General features: G+C 43.2%; 1 protein-coding gene across 3 annotated transcripts in view; it reads left to right on the top strand.

Annotated features, from left to right (window-relative positions):
* Zfyve26 (zinc finger FYVE-type containing 26) overlaps positions 1-20,661 on the top strand; it is a 66,615-nt gene that overhangs the window by 15,613 nt on the left and 30,341 nt on the right. For all 3 annotated transcript variants that reach the window (XM_048361872.1, XM_048361873.1, XM_048361871.1), the window contains 13 exons: positions 1,418-1,621; positions 3,157-3,768; positions 3,987-4,073; positions 4,979-5,047; positions 5,418-5,569; positions 8,689-8,890; positions 10,655-10,918; positions 12,087-12,206; positions 12,307-12,471; positions 13,104-13,322; positions 15,375-15,477; positions 16,227-16,969; positions 19,225-19,421. In XM_048361872.1, the coding sequence (XP_048217829.1) occupies positions 1,418-1,621; positions 3,157-3,768; positions 3,987-4,073; positions 4,979-5,047; positions 5,418-5,569; positions 8,689-8,890; positions 10,655-10,918; positions 12,087-12,206; positions 12,307-12,471; positions 13,104-13,322; positions 15,375-15,477; positions 16,227-16,969; positions 19,225-19,421 (3,137 nt within the window). The remainder of the gene's footprint in view (positions 1-1,417; positions 1,622-3,156; positions 3,769-3,986; positions 4,074-4,978; positions 5,048-5,417; positions 5,570-8,688; positions 8,891-10,654; positions 10,919-12,086; positions 12,207-12,306; positions 12,472-13,103; positions 13,323-15,374; positions 15,478-16,226; positions 16,970-19,224; positions 19,422-20,661) is intronic.

Genomic DNA, 20,661 nt, shown 5'->3' with positions numbered 1-20,661 from the left:
TGTTTATCCCAGTTGGATTATGGGACATAGAGGCATTCCTCCCCTTCTTTGGGGAGGTAAAGAAATAATCCCCTAGACTTGATCTCCCATCCTTTGTCATATGGAATCATCTCAGGAACCACTAGCCTATCCTAATCACAATTAAATAGAATTAGAAACTTCCCTCTGCATCCACACCATAGTCAGTGGCAGAGTTATGGATATTTTTGTTGAGTGGCTTCATGCTCCATAAACTTTGTCATAGCACATTTTGTGCCTTCTTTTCTTCCCATATCTTCTTCATATCTAGTGAACAGATCAAGAGATTTGGAGGAAAGACTTGCCTGGAACACTAGCCTTTGATCTTTGCCTAAAATTCAAGACCTTATTGGTAAACGCTTTTCTTGTTACTGCCAAAGGACACAACATAGTATAGTCACAATCTGCCTTCACAGGCCAAGAATACTCAGATAGGAAAGTAATCCTCTTTCTCTCTGACAGTAGATGTTTCCCAGCCTTGATGGAAATGGATTTAAATCCAATGCCTGTTACTTGCTCAGCTTTCTTGGTGTGTACTCTACCACTCGAGCAACACCTCAGCTTTCAGCATTTTGTTTGGTTAACTGGAAATAAGAGTTCCATGGACTTTTGCTCGGGCTGCTTTGAACTGTGATCCTCAGATCTCATCCTCCTAAGTAGCCAGTCATGAACCACTGGTACCCAGCTTGGTTTGTATCTCAAAAGTTCTACCACTGGGGCTGGGAATATAGCCTAGAGGTAGAGTGCTTGCCTCATATACATGAAGTCCTGGGTTCGATTCCTCAGCACCACATATATAGAAAAGGCCAGAAGTGGCACCATGGTTCAAGAGGTAGAGTGCTAGCCTTAAGCAAAAAGAAGCCAGGGTTAGTGCTCAATTGAGTTCAAGCCCCAGGAATGGCCAAAAAAAAAAAAAAGTTCTACCACTGACTGTAAAACCAGTGTTACCACATTCCATATTTGTTTCTGGACAGAAAGGCAACTTGTTTAGTGGATTGTCTAAAGCATCTAGATTTCCGACCCCCACATGCAAGTACAAAAGCCTTCCGGAGAAATATTTTAAGTCTGATCCCTAATAATCCACTGAAATACACATGACACTGAACTTGAAAAAGGCAAAAGAAGAGAAATAACAGGCTAAGGGACATGTACTGGCCCTGGACAACAGTGCTATGTGGAGGTCATGAGACATAAAGATGTCGGGTTGATAGAGAAAAATAATGGTCAGGGACTGGTGTGATGCTGAATAGAAGAAAGGTCTGCAAAGGAGTGCCCGTCAAGCTCACAAAAGAAGACTACAAACTTACAAGTATAGTTTCTGCTTCAGTTCGTGATTGCTGGCTTTTGCCTGAAAAAATATTTAACTCTGAAGTTCTGCCAATTTCTCTCTACATCTCAGGTTCAGCTGAAGGTGCAATCCCTGAGTACCTGAGCCAGTGCCAGAGCCTGACTCTCTACCAGGGCTTCTGTGCTATGAAGTATGCCATCTATGCCCTCTGTGTAAACTCACACCAGCACTCCCAGTGCCGGGACTGCAAAGACAGCCCCTCTGAGGACCTGGCCTCAACTGCAGAGCCAGCCAAGGACTCTCTCCCCTCCCCAGGTACTGCACCCTGCCTCCCCCCCACCCCCATCACCTGGTACAGTGTTTTGTCAAATGCTTGCTTCTTTCCTTCTTTCTTTGTAACTACAGTCCATAGTAAGAATAGCATTTCACATCACACTGCAGTTTTTACCAAGGCATGCAACTTGTGTCTTTCTATATGTGTGTATGAATATGTATATGTGTGATATATAAACTGAAACTAAGTTTTCAGAAGCAATACTTATTCTAAATAGAACACTTGTGATTAACTTGTGGTTATTTTTCCATTCTGTATTTTTTCCCCTCTACTTTCTGTAAGCTTGGGTTTCAGTGTAACCTAGGCTAACCTCAAACTCTCTGTCCTTCCACTTCAGCCTCATGAATGCTTGAATTACAGACAGTACACCAGACTTTATTTCATTTTTTCCATGCAAATCTGTAAGTGTAGTTCAGTGAGTTGCGATCTGTACTGTGAGAAATGCCAGCCTAATGGCTTGTCCTCCCTTGTTTTTCTCAATAACTTCTAATTCCTTATCTTGCCAACTATTGCTCAGTTATCTCTTTCTAACTTTGGAATAGACATTCACCTCTGAGCATGGGCAACTTTTACTACTGAATGTTTCTTGTAAGGTCTAAGTGACTTGTGATCGTATTTAAAATAGAACTGAGGAATAGGGCATGATGATATATATCTGTAATTCCAGTACTTGAGAGGATGAGGTAAGAGAATTACAAGTTTGATTATAGCCTGAGCTATAGAGTAAGAGCCTGTTAGGAATAAAAGAAGGAAGGGAAGGAGGGAGAGAGGAAGGAGGGAGGGAGGGAGGGGGAGGAGAAGAGAAAAGGAAGGAGGGGGAAAAGGAAAAAAAGAAGAAAAACAGATTTGAGAAATATGTAGTCTGCACACCGCCTTCATTACTAGAACTAAAATATAAAGTATTTGTCACAAAAAAAAACATTTTAAAAGCAGAAACAAAATACCAAGTGTTCAGTAAACTATATCTTTTTAATTAAAATAGCAAAATCTTCCTGCCAGTCATGAAGAGCTATGTCTGAGTCATCTCATAGTCTTCTGACTGTTGCCTCAGTTCCCTTAAGTCATTAAAAAAAATAAATGAGAGGCTGGGAATGTGGCTTAATGGTAGAGTGCTTGCCTAGCATGCATGAATCCCTGGGTTTGATTCCTCAGCACCACATAAACAGAAAAAGTGGCACTGTGGCTCAAGTGGTAGAGTGCTAGCCTTGAGCAAGAAGAAGCCAGGGACAGTGCTCAGGCTCTGAGACCCTAACCCAGGATTAGCAAAAAAAAAAAAAAAAAACGAACAGAAGGTCAAGGCTTGTTACATTAGGGATAAATATCGGCGCAGACTGCCTGCTCTGTGTGCTTGCTTGCCAGATTTTTGGCACACCCTTCTGCGCAGAAGTAAATTTCACCTTGCTGAAAGAAAAATAAATAAGGTTAAAGTTCTGAGACTTGAGTTCAGCAAGCCAAGTTCCTAATGTGTAGATTCTGTCTCTTCCTCTCCTCTCTTTTCTTCCACCTGCATCTTTAGGTGCTTCACATCTCTTCTCAACATACCTGGCCAAGTGTCAACAGTACCTGTGCAAGATCCCTGACCCTTTGTGCCTGGAACTTCTTGAAAACATCTTCTCATTGCTCCTCATCACCTCAGCTGATCTTTACCCAGAGCCTCACCTGCCTGAGGATTATGCTGAGGATGATGACATTGAGGGGAAAGGCCCCTTGGATGTGAGGTCCCCATCTGAGAGCCCTCAGCACATAGCACAGCCTGACAGGAAGTCAGAACACAGTTCCCTGGGAGCCCCCAGGAGGCTTGCTCATTTGATGCCAAACTGCCTAAAAACAGAGTCCAGTGACAGCTTCCCAGAACCTCACGGGAGTTGCTTTTTGGACCTAAAGCACTTTACTAGTGGCAGCAGTGGATTCCTGGCTGATGAATTTGCAATGGGGGCCTTCCTCAGGCTTCTTCAAGAGCAGCTGGAAGAGCTCAGCAGCCACAGCTCCCCTGAAAACGCAAACCTACTAGAAGGCCAGAGCTGCTCAGGAAGCAGAGAAGGACTGCAAACCCGCCTGCACCAATTTTCCAAGATTCTCTCTGAGGCCCAGTGGAGATATAAAGTGGTAACAAGCAACCAAGGCTCAGGTAAGAGAAGGGAGTAGAGCTGGTAGGTCTAACAAGGTGGGAGGAAGTGAGGTAGGAAACGTAGGAATTACACCATAATTCAGGATATCACTCCAGCAATCAGCATCAGAACACTGGTGTAGTGCTCTCCTCAGCACTCAGGACAGATCAACTCCTCCCTGTTTCCCTAAATGAACTGGATCCAATCAAAGAGAGTCACTCTTCGTTTGCTCTTTCAGAGGAGCAGCCATCCCGAAGATACCGGTCTATTGCTACACGGCACTCTAGTCTCCGACGGGGTCGGCGGACAAAAAGAAGCCGGGCAGGTAAGTCAAAGAATTCTTTCCTCATGCCTCATTCACCAGGCAAGTGGTATTCTACCTCTTCAAGATAGAGCACGTGGTCAAAACAAAAGTGCTATAAGATTATACTAGTGCCACCCCTCCCCAAGCTAACTCTTCTTTTTTTTTGCGGGTTTGTGGGGGCGGTCATGGGGTTTGAACTCTGGGCTTGGGCTCTATCCCTGAGCTCTTCAGCTCAAGGCTAGCACTCTACCACTTTGAGCCACAGCATACACTTCCAGTTTTCTGGTGGTTTGAACTCAGGGCCTGGGCTTGCCAGACAGGTGCTCTACAGCCATAACCATGTCTACACACCCCTTTTGTTTCAGATTACTTTTCAGATAGAGCCTTTTTTTTTTCTTTCAGGCCACCTAGACTGTGATTCTCCTGCTTTCCCCCTTGCCTAGCTAGAATCACAGGAACATGTCACTACATCAGCTTGTTTAATAAGAAAACTTTGCCTAGGCAGTCCTACACTGCGATTCTTTCATCTTTGTCTCCTGAATATAAGGATGATGGGTGTGTGCTACCACTCACTATCTTTGACCTAGACATTCTGCTAGGAACTTACTCTAAGCTCATAGAATTATGCAGAAATATGTAGAAGGTTGTTTACTGTAGCACTGCTTTTTAATAGTGAAAAACTGGACACAGCTGAAATGTCTATGAGCATCTGTCTATACAGGGCAATGGGATAGTAAGCAATGTTTGAAATGTTAGGTGAAAGCAGTTGTTCTTAATATGTAGTATGCCCATTTATATGTGTAAAAGAATATAGCAGTGTGGTACTCACCCATTATCCGGTCACTCTACCCAGATCTTGGTTTGTAAGCTGACATCACACTTTTTACACTGTAAGTTGATTTTTCTCTTTTTGCTGATTCCTCTAGATGGACGGGACAGAAGCTCCAACCCATCCCTGGAAAGTACAAGTAGTGAGCTGAGTACAAGTACCTCAGGTATGTGGGTCCCAACCAGTTGTCAGACTCAAGCACTTTTGCCCAGATAGAATTGTCACTTACCATGATGTGAAAACCAGAACTGAGCCAGTTTAAATGCCTGTGTTCAAGAAAGTTGGTCCACAGACAAATAGATTTCAGCTGGGAAAGGGAAAGGGCTGTTTTCACTGCCAGTTCAGCTACTCCTCTGCCAGAAAGCCCAAGAGGCAAATACTCAAGAAGCAGTTGGTTCTGTGCTTGTCCTTCACATGGACAAAAGGTCATTTCAGACCTTTTGGGAAGATAAGACTTTGATGAAAGGTGGCAAGAGTATTCTGTTTCCTCAGTTTCTCTTGCTTTCCTGACAGCTCATGCTCTTATGTCCCTGCAGAGGGAAGCCTGAGTGCTGTGTCTGGGCAGAACGAGCTGGATGGCCAATCACAGCCCCAATCTCAAAGTTCATTCATCCCCATGATGTTCTCCCCACCCGAGTCACTGCTAGCATCCTGCATCCTTCGTGGGAACTTTGCAGAAGCTCATCAGGTAAGGGAAACTTCACACTTGTCATAGGAGAGAATGCTGGGTCAAGTCCCTACTTGGCTGTGGCACACTGGGCTTCAGATAAAGCCCAGACACCAGAGCCACTCAGGAACCCTGGAAGGGCCCTGTTGAGCTAGAAAAGTAAAATGAAGTTTCCATGAACCAGACTCAGTCCTCGGCATCACAGATTTACAGACATTGAGTTATTTGTGTTCGTAACATAGACAGCATCTTAACAAGATGAAAGAAAGATGAGCTACAATCCTACCGCTTCTAAACATTAAAATATTTTCCCGTTCTTGTACTCCTGTGAACACATCTGTGTTTCAATATAGTTAAAACCATATCGCAGATAGTTTTTAGTAATAAATAGAGTGCCAGTTCAAAACATAAGAAGGCAGAGAGCCTGTCACTGGTGGCTCTGGCCTATAATCCTTGCTACTCAGAAGGCTGAGAGCCAAAGGATGATTCCAAGTCTGCCCAAGCAGAAAACTGCAAGACTTTGTCTCCGAAATTACCAGCAAAAAGCCAAATGAGAGACATAATTTAAGAAATAGAGCAACATCCAAGCAAGTAAGCTGAACAGGGCAAAAGCCCTAAGTTCAAACCCCTATACTAGGTGGGGAAAGGAGACTAGGAAACTTAGAATGTCTGTAGTACATAGTCGCCAACAGAGAGAGTCGCTATGTCCTTATTTGAAAATTGGAGTTAAATGTAATACTACTTTTTTCACATTGTAGGGAATTTTCTGCTTTTGGTTAAACTAAGTAAAATAAAATGGCACATATCCAATGTATTAGACTGAATTTGTAGGTCAGAATCTTTAGTGAGTTGACTTGTTAGGGAATAAATCCACTAAAAATCTAATTAATAGAATAATCTTTCCTTGGGGCTGGGAATATGGCCTAGTGGCAAAGTGCTTGCCTCACATACTTGAAGCCGTGGGTTCAATTCCTCAGCATCCCATGTATAGAAAAAGCCAGAAGTTGGGCTGGGAATATGGCCTAGTGGTAGAGTGCTTGCCTCGTATACATGAAGCCCTGGGTTCGATTCCTCCGCACCACATATATAGAGAGGCTAGAAGTGGCGCTGTGGCCCAAGTTGTCAGAATACTAGCCTTGAGCAAAAAGAAGCCAGGGACAGTGCTCAGGCCCTGAGTTCAAGCCCCAGGACTGGCAAAAAACAAATAATCTGTCCTAAGCATCCTCTGATCATTTTGGATCTCATACTTTAATGATCATGACAATTATGATCCTTTGGGAAAAATAGGATCTTCCTAGTCTTCCTTTTTGTTGTTTTGACTTTGCAGTGCTGCGGCTGAAACACAGCATGCTAGACTGACACTTCGCCATTGAACCATAGTTCAGTGTTTGTTTGTTTGGAGGGATTTTTGTTTGTGGTAGTCCTCCTGAGGCTTAAACTAAGGGCCTGGGTGCTGTCCCTGAGCTCTTTTGGTCAGGCTTGCACTCTTATCACTTTGAACCAGAGCTCCATTTCTGGCTTTCTGGTGGTTGATTGGAAACAAGAGTCTCACAGACTTTGTTGAACCAAGATCCTCAGCTCTCAGCTTCCTGAATAGTTAGGATTACAAGCCTGAGCCACCAGAGCCCAGCCTTAGGGGATATTTCTTGTTGTTCTTTTTGCTATTCAGCCTTTCTTAAACCCAAACCCAAAAGGTTTGACAGGGAGGCCCATGGTGTGCTTTCCCCTAAATCCCTCTACTCGTTTTTTCCTTAACAATTTACCCTGCTGAGCACTGGTGGCTTATACCTATAATCCTGGCTATTCAGGAGGCTGAGATCTGAGGATCATAGTTCAAAGTCAGCCCAGGCAGAAAAGTTTATGAGACTTTTATCTCCAGTTAGCTACCAAAGAGCCAGAAATAGAGGTATATCTCAATGGTAGATCACTAACCTTACATGAAAAGCTTAGGGATAGCACCCAGGCCCTGAATTCAAGCCCCAATACTGGTACCAAAAAAAAAGAGGGCTGGGAATATGGCCTAGTGGCAAGAGTGCTTGCCTCCTACACATGAAGCTCTCGGTTCAATTCCCCAGCACCACATATATGGAAAACGGCCAGAAGGGGCGCTGTGGCTCAGGTGGCAGAGTACTAGCCTTGAGCGGGAAGAAGCCAGGGACAGTGCTCAGGCCCTGAGTCCAAGGCCCAGGACTGGCCAAAAAAAAAAAAAAATACTATTCTTCTATCTCCTCTTCCATCTTATAAAAACTTCATGTTTTAACATGGTTACTAAACAAGTTCTCCATATTACAAGAAAATATCAAAATTATTTGCAAGGGTTTGATGTATAGCTTAAGTGTTAGAGCACCAGACAAGCAAGCAAGCAAGCAAAGTAAGTAGAAGACCCAGAGTTCAAACCCCAGTACCAGAAAAAAAAACTATTAACTAGAAAATAAACTTACTTTTAACCTTATTGTGTAGAACAGCCAAAGCTAAAGATTTCAACTGGTATCTTTCCAAGATATATCTTTTCTTTAGCTGAAATTATTTGGAATCTCAGACTTTAAATTGTGTCTTTTTTTTTCATTATAAGTATTTACCTCATAATCACTTTAATTTTAATAACTGTATACTATTGTCTAACCAAGTAGGATGTAACCATTTTCATTTTGGTCAACTCCTAGATTATTTTCAACTTTGCAGTGGTTGTTAATGTACCAAGATGATCACGTTTAGGCATTAAACCTTTTGTACAATTTCCTTAAGAATACTTCTTATTTGACTCAGTAATTAAGTCAAAAGACATTTTTAAAGCTTTATAGATTGCCAAGCTACTTTATGAAACAATGTGACAATTGACCTATCCTCTGAGAATTAAATTTTACACTTTGCTATTGTAATAAATATAAATAGTTACTAGTTAAATTGCTAGATTACTGATAAGGGAAAATATATTCTCATTTCTGTACTGGTGATTAATATCTCCCCTGAGGTTGTGTACATTTTTTGCTTATTTTCTCCTGTTTCATTGGTGGTTTTCTTACTGACTTTGAGTTATTTTTGGTTTTGATGTACTCTTAACTTTCAGTACCCTCAAACCCTCCCAAGTAGATTTTAGAGCCACAGTAGCAGTGACAATATTCCTCCCTCTCTCGTGACAGGTGGTGTTCATGTTCAACCTGAAGTCCTCACCCAGTGCAGGGGAACTGATGTTCGTGGAACGCTACAAAGAGGTGATCCAGGAGCTAGCCCAAGTAGAGCACAAGATTGAAAACCGGAACTCAGATGGAGGTAGCAGCACCGTTCGGAGAACCAACAGTGGCCGCTCAACCCTGCAGGCCATCGGCAGTGCTGCAGCTGCAGGTCAGGCTTCCTGCTGCCACCATAGGTGGTAAAGTAGCCAGGGCAGGACCATGAGGGGAAAATCAGACACTATCCCTGTCAGTGGGCAGAAACTCAAACCAGGACACCTGCCTTAAAAAGTTGTTTTCCAGGGGCTGGGGATATGGCCTAGTGGCAAGAGAGCTTGCCTCATATACATGAGGCCCTGGGTTCAATTCCCCAGCACCACATATACAGAAAACGGCCAGAAGTGGCGCTGTGGCTCAAGTGGCAGAGTGCTAGCCTTGAGCAAAAGGAAGCCAGGGACAGTGCTCAGGCCCTGAGTTCAAGGCCCAGGACTGGCCAAAAAAAAAAAAAAAAAGTTTTTTTCCAATTGCATCCAGCCTCTGTGATCAAGTATTCACATAACTGCCATTTGAGTCCTCTGTGACTTAAACTGGAGACCATGAATGCTGTCCCAACATGTGTTTTGCAGCCACTAGCTCAGGCTTCAAGAAATGGTTAGGAGTTGGTTTCCTTTCTTTATAATCATGTTGTGTAATAACATGTATAACCCAGGATCCACATGCCTCAATCTCTAGCTGTAGCTGTACAATCAAACAGCTCATCTTTTATAATTTCTTGGAAGAAGACTCTTATCTCATATTTACAATCTCATATTGGTCTGGATTCTATATGCAAGTTAGCATCACATGTTGTTCCAGAAATTGTGTGTGTGTGTGTAAATACCAAGCATGGTGGCTCACTCCTATTATCCTAGCTACTAGAGAGAATCTGAGGATTGCAGTTCGAGGCAAACCCTTTTAATCAGCAAAAATTTGAGGTATGGCTCAAGTAGTAGAGTTTCAGCCTTGAGCAAAAAATCTTAAGAGACAGCAGCCATGCTCTGAGTTCAAGCCCTAGTACTAGCACAAAAAATAAACAAATGAAAGCACATCTTTTTTATATTGTTTATCTAAATGGGCTCTTAAAAACAGATACCATTATCTATCTTACTTTTTTCCCCCCAGTCCTGGGACTTGAACTCAGGGCCTGGGATCTGTATCTGACCTTCTTTGCGCTTAAGCCCAGCATTCCACCACTTGAGCCACAGCACCACTTCTGATGTTTTCTGAATAGTTTATTGGAGATAAGAGTCTCGTGGACTTTCCTTCCTGGGCTGACTCTAAACTATGATCCTCAGATCTTAACCTCCTGAGTAGCTAGGGCTACCAGTAGCATAGGCTACCAGCTCCTGGCCACCTCACTTTTTCAAATTTTACAAATATTGGGGATCTTTTTTATTTAGTACACATAGGTATGCTTCTAAGCTAGCCTGGTTTTAGAACCTGTTTTGAAGAAGCTCTCTCTTGTCTCAGCCATCCCAAGTTTCTCTCTTTTCATGCCTTTGGTACTATAAGAATGAGCTATAAGGCTGGGTGCTGGTGACTCACACTTGTAATCACGCTGAGATATGCAGATCATGGTTCAAAGCTAGCCTGAGCAGGAAAGTCTGTGAGACTCTTATCTCCCATAAACTACAATGAAAAAGCCAGAAGTAGAGCTGTGGCTCAAGTGGTAGAATGCTAGCCTTGAGCACAGAGAAGCTCAAAGACAGCGCCCAGGCCCTGAGTTCAAGCCCTATGACTGGCAAAAAAAAAAGGGAGGAGGGGGTAAGAATGGTACTAATAATCATAGATCCTGTGCAGAACAATACTGTTTTTTAAACAACTACTTTTTATGATAGACATAGTGATTAGAGTCACTTTTAACCCCTTGCTTTTTGTTCCACTACTGATTGTCCAGGGATAGTATTTTACTCCATTTCTGACGTGACTGAGAAGCTGCTTAGCACCTCGGGAGACCCCATTCCCACGCTCCAGGAAGACTTTTGGATAAGCACTACTCCCATGGAGCCCACTGCTCCCCTGAGAGAGGTTCTGGAAGATCTCAGTCCCCCCGCCATGGCTGCATTTGACCTTGCTTGCTCCCAGTGCCAGCTGTGGAAAACCTGCAAGCAGCTCTTGGAAACAGCTGAACGGCGTTTGAACAGCAGCCTTGAGAGCCGTGGTGAGTGGGCAGCATTAGCCTTGTCCTTATAAGAGTTCAGAGGACAAGGAGAAAATACTGCTAGCTAAATGTCCTTACATCTATTCTGATAGCATAAAAGCAGTCGACTGAGTGATCATTGCTTTTTAATTTTTTTTTTTTTTTTGCAATGCTAGAGTTGGAATGTATGGCCTCACATATGCTAAGCAAGTACTCTACCATTGAGCTATACCCCAGCCCTGAGGATCTCACATTTTTAGTAGATAAAGCAGTCTGCAGTCATAGTTCAAAGCCAGCCAGCCCAGTCAGGAAAGTCCATGGGACTCATTTCTAGTTAACCACTTGAAAACCAGAAGTGGAACCGTGGTTCAGAGTGATTGAGTGCTAGCCTTGAGCAAAAAATCTCTGGGACAGTGTCTAAGACCTGAATTCAAGACCCATAACCAACCATTAAAAAAAAAAATTAGACAAATGGGTTTGGAGCTGTAGCTCAGTGGTAGAACCTATGTTTAGTATGCATGAGGCCCTGGATTCAATCCCCAGCACCCTCTAAAAAAAGAAAGAAACAAAGGAACATGTCCCATTAGAACACTTCCCCTTCCTGGCTGGACCTACTTAACCTAAAACTTGGGACCACAAAGAGACTATAAACAAGGTATAAAAGAAAACTCAGTAGATCACAGTTGGAGGGAAGATCATGCTTTGAGGTTTATAATGTCCCAGAATGTGGGTATGAGGGGCTGGGAATGTGGCTTAGTGGTAGAGTGCTTGCCTAGCATGCATGAAACCCTGGGTTCAATTCCTCAGTACCGCATACACAGAAAAAAAGCTGGAGGTGGTGCTGTGGCTCAAGTGGTAGAGTGCTAGCCTTGAACAAAAGAAGCTCAGTGACAGTGCTCAGGCCCTGAGATCAAGCCCCAGGACTGGCAAAAAACAAAACAAAACAAAAAAGTATCCATTTGAGTTAGGATAGCAAATCTCATAGGAGGTCTGGAGGTTCTGAATTAGCAGCAGTTGAAAGCAGAGGCTTCCTAAAGCCTCTGGCATGGAATAAGCCTACTTCTCTGGTTTACAGCCAATTTGGAACTACATGTATTTTATTGTCAATATTAGGGAAGATCAAATTACACAATTCAGTGCTGAGCTCAGTCTCTGGAAGTATCTGATTTTTCTCTTCATCTATTTTCAGGTCGCCGACTAGACCAGGCACACCTCCATGCTGATGGCATTCGAGGTTTTCCCGTTGTTCTTCAGCAAATTAGTAAGATTCTCAATTATCCACTTACATCATCTGGACAAACAAAATCAGGTGAGTTGATTCTCCTCCACCTTTTTCTTTCTCCTGGACTTGGAACTATCCATGAGTAGCAGACTTTACTTTTTCTCACTTGCTTGCTTTCCCTATATAGAGGCTGTAGAAGATAAAGCAGGAGGCGCTCCACGGTACAGCGTCATTGAACTGCTGCAGATGTGCTGGCCCAGCCTCACTGAGGACTGTGTTGCCAGCCACACCAGCCTCTCCCAACAGCTGGATCAGATTCTTCAGTCTCTGAGAGAAGCAGTAGCACTGCCAGGTATGGGGGCTGTCTGCTCAGGAACACTGAAGCAAGCAGATAAGGGCCAAACTGGGAAGAGAAAACAGTGGTGAGTTGAAGGAGCCTTGTGAGGCCCCACTTGACAAGTGGACTTTACTAGTCAGGCAAGGTACATTTCAGAACTCAAAAAGTCCTTCGGTTTCTACCTCACAGTTGAAAGGATGATTCCCGTTCTGTGAGCAGGTAGATTTTTTTTTCTCTTGGTGAGCAAATTCAGCAAGGACTTTTTTTTTTTCCTTTTTTTAGCAGTATTAAGATTTGAACTGTCTTTGCTCTCCTTTGGTTTGCTTGCTTGTCTGGTGCTCTACCACTTCAGCCATGCCTACTTTTTGCTGCTTGGACATAGAGTCTTGTGGATTTTTCTGACCAGGCTGACCTTGAACTATGATCCTCTGGATCTCAGCCTTCTAACTAGCTAGGATTACACACCTGAGCCACCAGTGCCATGCTCCCAATTAGTGTTTTATATCTACCGTCTAAGTGTAGCACCTATGCTATAGGATCCCATGTAGTTCATAGAAGGCTCAGTTCATGTATTGGGTCCAAAACTGACCCAAAGCTGGATACATAGACTAAAGCCTGTGTCCCTTCTCTTCTCCAATTTCTCTCAGAGCCCAAGAGTACTCCTCTCAGTTCCTTGGTGGAGCAGTCCTCCCAGAAAGCTCCTGGAGCAGAGGCCTACCCTGTGCACATTCAGGTTGAGCTCCTCCAGAAGAATCTGAGCAAACAGGCCCCAGCAGGCAGTGAACAAACTGACTACGTGGGCACCTTCTTCAGCTACTGTAGCACCCTCGCTGCAGTTCTCCTTCGGAGCTTAAGCTCTGAGCCTGGTAAGGAGCAAGAAAGAGGAAATGGAGTCGTGACTGGCGTGTGCAAGTATTTAGGACAAAGAAGAGTACATGTGCTCAATTAGGAGGTTCTGGGTACAGCAGTAGCCAAGGATTCCAGATGGGTAAAGTTCTCTGCCCTTATTCATCTCTCTCTCTTTTTTCAATGTATCTTTGTGCTGAGTATAATTATTGAGCACATGGGAATGTGAATAAAATCTCATGGACTCAAATATAAGGCTGGGGATGTAGCTCAAATGGTAGAGTACCTGCCTCTGCCTCCAGACAGCAAAGCCCTGAATTCAAACCTTAGTACAAAAAAAAAAAAATCTTAGGAAGACCTTGTGAATTTGAGGGCCAGTAGAAAAACAAGCCAAGTGCCAGATTCTTATTTATTTATTTATTTATTTATTAAACAAATTTTTTTTGACAAGGTGTTGTGCAAAAGAGGTACAGTTACATAGTAGAGCAGTATTTATATTTCTTGTGTTATCTTACACCCTGTTTTTCTTTCCCTTCCCTAGGTCAGGTAGATATATATACAATACACAATGTACCAAGAACATATACAGTAGCCACGTGACCTACGCCAAAGAAAATTCGCCTAGGGCTTTAAATGTCAACAGTAGTCTTATATGAACGTACATACATAGCTTTTGAGCTATTATATTCCACTGAGAGGTCAATTTTTGACCTTTATATGTTGAGTAGTTGTTTGGTTTTAGTTACATAATGTTGGGTTGCTGACCCAGTCCTGTGGGAAATTCCATTTGACAAGCAGTTTTTGGTTTCACAGACCTGGTCTCTACTGTCTCCCCGTCACCCCATCTTAACAGTCATATATCAGGGAGATCATGCCCCTTTGTTTTCTGTGTTCTAGGCTTGTCTCGCTCAACATTATTTGTTCACGTTCTGACCATTTCCCTGCGAATAACAATATTTCACCATTCCTAATCTTTGTGTAGTATTACATTGTGTATAGGTACCATATTTTTTGGATCCATTCATCTGTGGAGGGGCTTCTGGGTTGTTTCCATATTTTGGCTATTGTGAATTGTGCGGCAATAGACATGGAAGTACAAATGTCTTTTTGATATCTTGGGACCTGCTGTTCAGGATAGATGCCTAGGAGTCGAATGGCTGGGTCATAGGGTAGGTCTATATTGAGCTTTTTGAGAAACCTCTATACTGTTCTCCAAAGTGGTTGTACTAATTTGCAGTCCCACCAACAATGGAGAAGGGTTCCTCTTTCCCCACACCCCCTCCAGCATTTGTTGTTAAGTGCCAGATTCTTGAATTCACAGAGCATCCCTCACAAAAATCCAGAGTCCTAAATGCTACCAAACCCTAAAGTTCTTCAGCACCAATATAACACCACAAGTGGTAGGTTCCACATTTGACAGATCACAGGCAAATGCATGAAAAATACCATATAAAATTACCTTCAGGCTCTGTGTATAGTATGTAAATGAAACGAATATATTTTATATTTAGACTTGGGTCCCCTGTGTATGCAAATATCCCCAAATCCAAAACCCTTCTCGTCCTATACATTTCAGATGTGTAGGGATACTCATTCTCTACTACATGTTCATTCAGGTGAAGTGAACAAGAGTCACCCCTCTGTGGCTAGACCCACCCACTAAAACTTGTTTGGCTGGGTAGTCCTTAAAGCAGTAGTAGTGAACAGATGAACTTGTGGTATGAGTCAGCTTGAGAATACCCTTTACCTAGCATGAAGGCCTCTCAATATCTCTTCATTGCATCACAGAATAATTAAATGGTTTAGGGAAGCAAGGCTTTGATCTGTTGCAGTCAGTGGTACTGGAGATTGAACTCACAGACTGGGTACTTGCTATCTTTTAGCTTTTTCTTTCAAGACTGGAGCTTTACCTCTTCCAGCTTTTTGTTGTTTCACTAGAGATAATAGTCTCATGAACTTTTCCTGTCCAGATTGGCTTTGAATCATAATCCTTAGGTCTCAGCTGCTTGAGCCAAGATTTTAGGTATGAGCCACCCATACCTGGCTAAGGATCACATTCTTTTCCTTTGCAGATCACATGGAGGTGAAAATAGGAAATCCCTTTGTTCTCCTGCAACAGAGCTCTTCCCAACTGGTGTCACATCTCTTGCTTGAGAGACAGGTTCCCCCACAGAGGTAGGAGCCACTTCATGGGAGTCAGCCTTGGGCTTCCCTGGATATTTCATCAAAGAAATGCAGACCTCAGTGGCACTGTACTTGGGGTCATCACAGAGAGGAAAAATGTCTTTCATACTTTGCCCTTAATGTGCATCTACCCTTCCACAGCATATTAAAATTCACTGGGCTTTGTTTCTTTTCTTTTTTCTCTATAACATGTCTAATGGCAAGTAAAAGATTAATGGATGAACCTCCATGGAGAGATAAGTGCAAAAATCCAAAAGTTTATCATCAGGGCTTGTATAGGTTGTAGGAAAATAAGCATTCTCAAAATATGTCAGTGGGGGTACTAATTGGTACAGCCCTTGTAGGAAAGTAGTCTAAGTTACAAAATTTATGTGTCTTTTGACTTAGGAATCTATGTTGGGCAATTTATCATGCATCTTTACGGGTAAAAAGTGATGTAGGCAAGAGATCAAAAGACCCTGTTGTCCATTAACAACAGAATAGTTAGGTTATGGATCAGCCATATAAGAGAATTCTTTAAAAAAGCATGAGGGTCGTCCTCTCTGTAGCGGGATAAGGATAGAGCTATCAGGTAGGCTCTTCAGTGAAAAGCAAAGGACAGACTTTTCTAATACGCTACCTTTTTATGTTGTTTTTTAAAGAGGGGAATGATTAAGAGCCAATGATGACATTTGCTGCATAACATAAATTGTAAAATCAGGTGATGGTACCAGTGTATTTAGCCCTTTGCTTCTCTACAGGTTGGCAGGCCTTCTGGCCCAAGAAGGACTCAGCCTGAGTGTGCCTCAGGTCATTGTCAACTGCTGCTGTGAGCCCCTTACTCTTTGCCCTTCTCTGCAAAGCCAGCAGGCATCATCCCTTCTGACTCACCTGGGCATCCTGGCCCAGCAACATATCTCCCGCTGCCTGGACGACGTCTCCCTTTCTAGGCCAAGCTCCCCTAGGCCAAATGAGAATCTCACATCAGAGAGAAAGCTCCATTCCCCCCCAAAAGACTCACCACCCCCAGCTCTCACCTCCTCTGCCCTGGCCTTCCTAAAGTCCCATTCAAAGTTACTGGCTACTATTGCTTGCCTAGGAGCTTCCCCAGGGACAAAGGTTAGTAAGATCAGCTTGTGGAAGGAGCTGCGCGGTCGCAGGGAAGTGCCTCTGACTGTAGAACAGCTCACCAGAGAGGGTGAGCACCTTTTGGAACAGTTCCCTGTGCTTGAAGCCTCCCTCATGGCTACCTGGGAGCCTCTCCATGGGTCCTCTGAGCAGGGAAAGAGTCTGGCAGCCAGTTTCTGCAGTCGTGCTAGCCTCTCTACTGTGCTCCTGGGCCTGCATTCTTCTGTTGCCATAGATGTGTTGACTGAGGCCTTTGAGGATGCCCTGGTGGCCAGAGATTGGCCACGGGCCCTTCAGATCACTGAGGTGTACGGGCAAGACACAGATGATCTAAGCCGTGTTTGGGATGCAGTCCTGAGCTGTGCTGTTGCATGTGGTAAGCAAAAGGCTGTACCTTCCTCTTTCACCGGTAATAATTGTAATATTTAGCATTCACATGTAGTGCTCATAATAACCTCAGAGAAAAATTGACATCATAAACTGTTTATTGCCGAGTACCAGTGGCTCATGCCTGTAATCCTAGCTACTCAGGAGACTGAGATCTGAGGATTGCAGTTTAAAGCCAGGTGGGGCAGCAAAGTCCATGAGACTCTTACCTCCAATTAACCACCAAAAAAGCCAGAAGTGGAGCTGTGGCTCAAGTAATAGAGCATTAGCATCAGACAGCCTAACTAGGGGCAGTGCCTGGACCCTGAGTTCAAGCCCTAGGACCAGCACAAAAAAACAAACAAAAAATTTTAAAAAAAATTAAAAACCTCTTTCCTGAGAGGAGTCCAAGAGTTAGGTTACAAAACTTGCCCAGGATGGTAGAATAGACCTTAGAACCAAAATCTATTAGCCTTTAGCATGGGTACATATAACCAATAACCAATTTTCCTTAATCCTATATATCACAATTATTGAGAAATTCTATAAATGACAAATAACCTGGGTCCACCCAGGATGTAGTTCAAGGACATGATTAAAAGACAAGTCAGGCCAGGTGCCAGTGGCTTGTGCCTGCAACATTAGCTACTCGGGAGGATGAGATCTTAAGATTGAGGTTCAAGGGGCTGGGAATATGGCCTAGTGGCAAGAGTGCTTGCCTTGTATACATGAGGCCCTGGGTTCGATTCCCCAGCACCACATATATAGAAAATGGCCAGAAGTGGCGCTGTGGCTCAAGTGGCAGAGTGCTAGCCTTGAGCAAAATGAAGCCAGGGACAGTGCTCAGGCCCTGAGGCCAAGGCCCAGGACTGGCAAAAAAAAGAAAAAAAAGAAAGATTGAGGTTCAAAGCTAATCTCAGACAGGAAAGTCCATGAGAGTCTTATCTCCAAATTAACAACAAAAAGCCCCAGTGGAGGTATAGTTGAAATAGTAGCACTCTAGTCTTGAGCACAGCAAACCCTAAGTTCAAGCTTCAGGTCCAGCACAAACAAATGTCACCAAAAAATTTTTTTTAATTAAAAAATAAAAATGGGTCTGGAAATGTGGCTTAGTGGTAGAGTGCTTGCCTAGCATGCATGAAGCCCTGGGTTCAATTCCTCAGTGCCACATAAACAGAAAAAGCCAGAAATGGTGCTGTGGCTCAAGTGGTAGAGTGCTAGCCTTGAACAAAAGAAGTTCAGAGACAGTGCCCAAGCCTGAGTTCAAGGCCCAGGACCTGCAAAAAAATAATAATGATTAAAATAAAATAGAAACAAACTGAGCTGGTCAATAATCCCTACTCCCTAGGAATCAGCTCTGGTGGTTCACCTGTAATCCTAGCTACTTAGGAGGCTGAAATATGAGGATTGAGGTTCAGCACAAACCAGAGCAGAAAAGGCTACAAAGCTCTAATTTCCAATTAACCAACCAAGAAGCTGGCTTAGAGGTACAATTCACATGGTAGAGTACCAGCTTTGAGCAAAAAAGCTGAGAGAGCACAAGGCCAGTAGTAGTTCAATCCCCTTACCAACACACACACACACACACACACACACACACACACACACACACACAACTCCATTTTCATGTGTAACCAGATGGAAAGCTGGTGAGTTTTAACACTTCACTAAGGAAAGCAAGAATTGGATGACATGTAGGAAATGGCTTTTGGGTAGGGAGTTTGGCTACTTGCAGAAAGGAGAAAAATCCTCCTGAAGAAGATAAGAATCAACACAGAGGCTATGTGGTCTTAATTCCGTGGAGTCTATTTTCTTATATCTCTCAGCCTAAATCTGTGAAATGAGTGTGGAAGCGAGAGATCTAACAAATAAGACAAAATATCTAGTGAATTAAAATCATTTATCTGAAATACCTCTCAAGTGGAAATTGGAGGGGAATACTCAACATTCACTGATGAAATAAATTTGAAAGAGTGCTGTATATGTACTTGCCAAAAATATAGAAAGCTTCCTTCCTTTTTTTTTTCTATCTTTTGTCCTTCCTTCCTTTGCCTTCTGAAAGTCCCATGGCTATGATCAAGTTTTCATAAAAGGACATTTAAAGTTATAGTATTTCTCCTTGTCATATTATGGTTCCAAGTGTAAAAACCAGCTCTAAAATCACATGGTGTGTAAAGGTCTTCTAGGCCCTGTTTTGAATGATGGAGTGAAGGAACCTAGGTTCTTATGCAATTACAGGCCAGGCTTGTTGCTTTTGTTTTATAGACAAGGAAGGATGGCAGTATCTTTTTCCTGTAAAGGATGCATGTCTGAGAAGTCAGCTGGCCCTACGGTTTATGGACAGGTGGCCCCTGGAGTCATGTCTGGAGATTCTGGCCTACTGCATTTCAGATAAAGCTATCCAAGAAGGATTAAAGTCTGAGCTACAGAGGAAATTGACAGAGCTTCAGGTGTATCAGAAGGTATGGCTTCCAGCATCAAGAGAAGGAAACAAGCTTCTCACCTAAGGACAATCCTCAGTCTATTCATGTATGATGGGGAAGTTTTAAAAACAGAAAATATAAGTCTGACTTTTGTGCATCTGGCATCTAGTCTTAAGTGAACAAGGAAGAGGCCTTCTATCTGTTTCCAGTGTTACTTATTCCTATTGTTTTAAATACATCTGAATCAAGCAAAGATAATAGTAACATTAACATTGGAGTGGTGCTCCAGAGTCCACAAAGGTGTTTTTTTCCCATGTGTATTGAGCTTTGCATATATATTACAGCTTCTCTTAAAAATTGTTCTAAGCCGGGTGCTGGTGGCTCATGCTTGTAGTCCTAGCTACTCAGGAGGATGAGATCTGAGGATCGTGATTCAAAGCCACCCACACAGAAAAATCCCTATAAGACTCATCTCCAAAGAACCACTCAAAAAAACTAGAAGATTGGGGATGGGAATATGGCCTAGTGGCAAGAGAGCCTCATGAAGCTCTGGGTTCAATTCCCCAGCACCACATACATAGAAAACGGGCAGAACTGGCACTGTGGCTCAAGTGGCAGAGTGCTAGCCTTAAGCAAAAAAGAGCCAGGGACAGTGCTCAGGCCCTGAGTCCAAGGCCCAGGACTGGCAAAGAAAAGAAAAAAACTCAGAAGAGGAGCTGTGGCTCAAACTAGCCTTGAGCAAAAGAGCTCAGGGACAGTACCCAGGCCCTCAGTTCAACCCAGCACCACCACCAACAACAGAAAAATTGTTCTAAATTTCAAGAGCCATTTTGAAAGGTTGCATGACAGTGGCAATTTCAAAAGGGAAAGATTTTTGAGGGATATGCATTATATCCAAACTGAAAAGGCTCATGCAGGCAGATTGAAGAGATGCAGCTACATAACAAATATACAGTACCTGTTGCTCTTCCCAAGTGTCCTTGGAACAGAACTGAGTCCAGAGCTTCACTAGAAAAGGTAAACATGGCAGGAGAGAAAGGTTTACTTCTCACATCTCAGCAGTTTTCGTGCAAAGCTGAAATGCTGCAGGAAAGATGATCCTACAGAATATTCAAGCCAAAAGAATATCTGTGGTACAGTTGGGATATAGAGGAGCTTGGGACAAATGAACTCAGAAAACTGGACAAGCTTGGGACCTCTGAGAACTATCTTTACCTCCCACAGAGGTTCACTCTCCTCTCTCAATGATCTTTTCCCCATTTGGATTCACCTTCCCCTT

This window comes from Perognathus longimembris, chromosome 14 (genome assembly GCF_023159225.1).
Source record: "Perognathus longimembris pacificus isolate PPM17 chromosome 14, ASM2315922v1, whole genome shotgun sequence".
NCBI classification, from domain to species: domain Eukaryota; kingdom Metazoa; phylum Chordata; class Mammalia; order Rodentia; family Heteromyidae; genus Perognathus; species Perognathus longimembris.
This window is presented reverse-complemented; position numbering and strand designations above follow the sequence as displayed.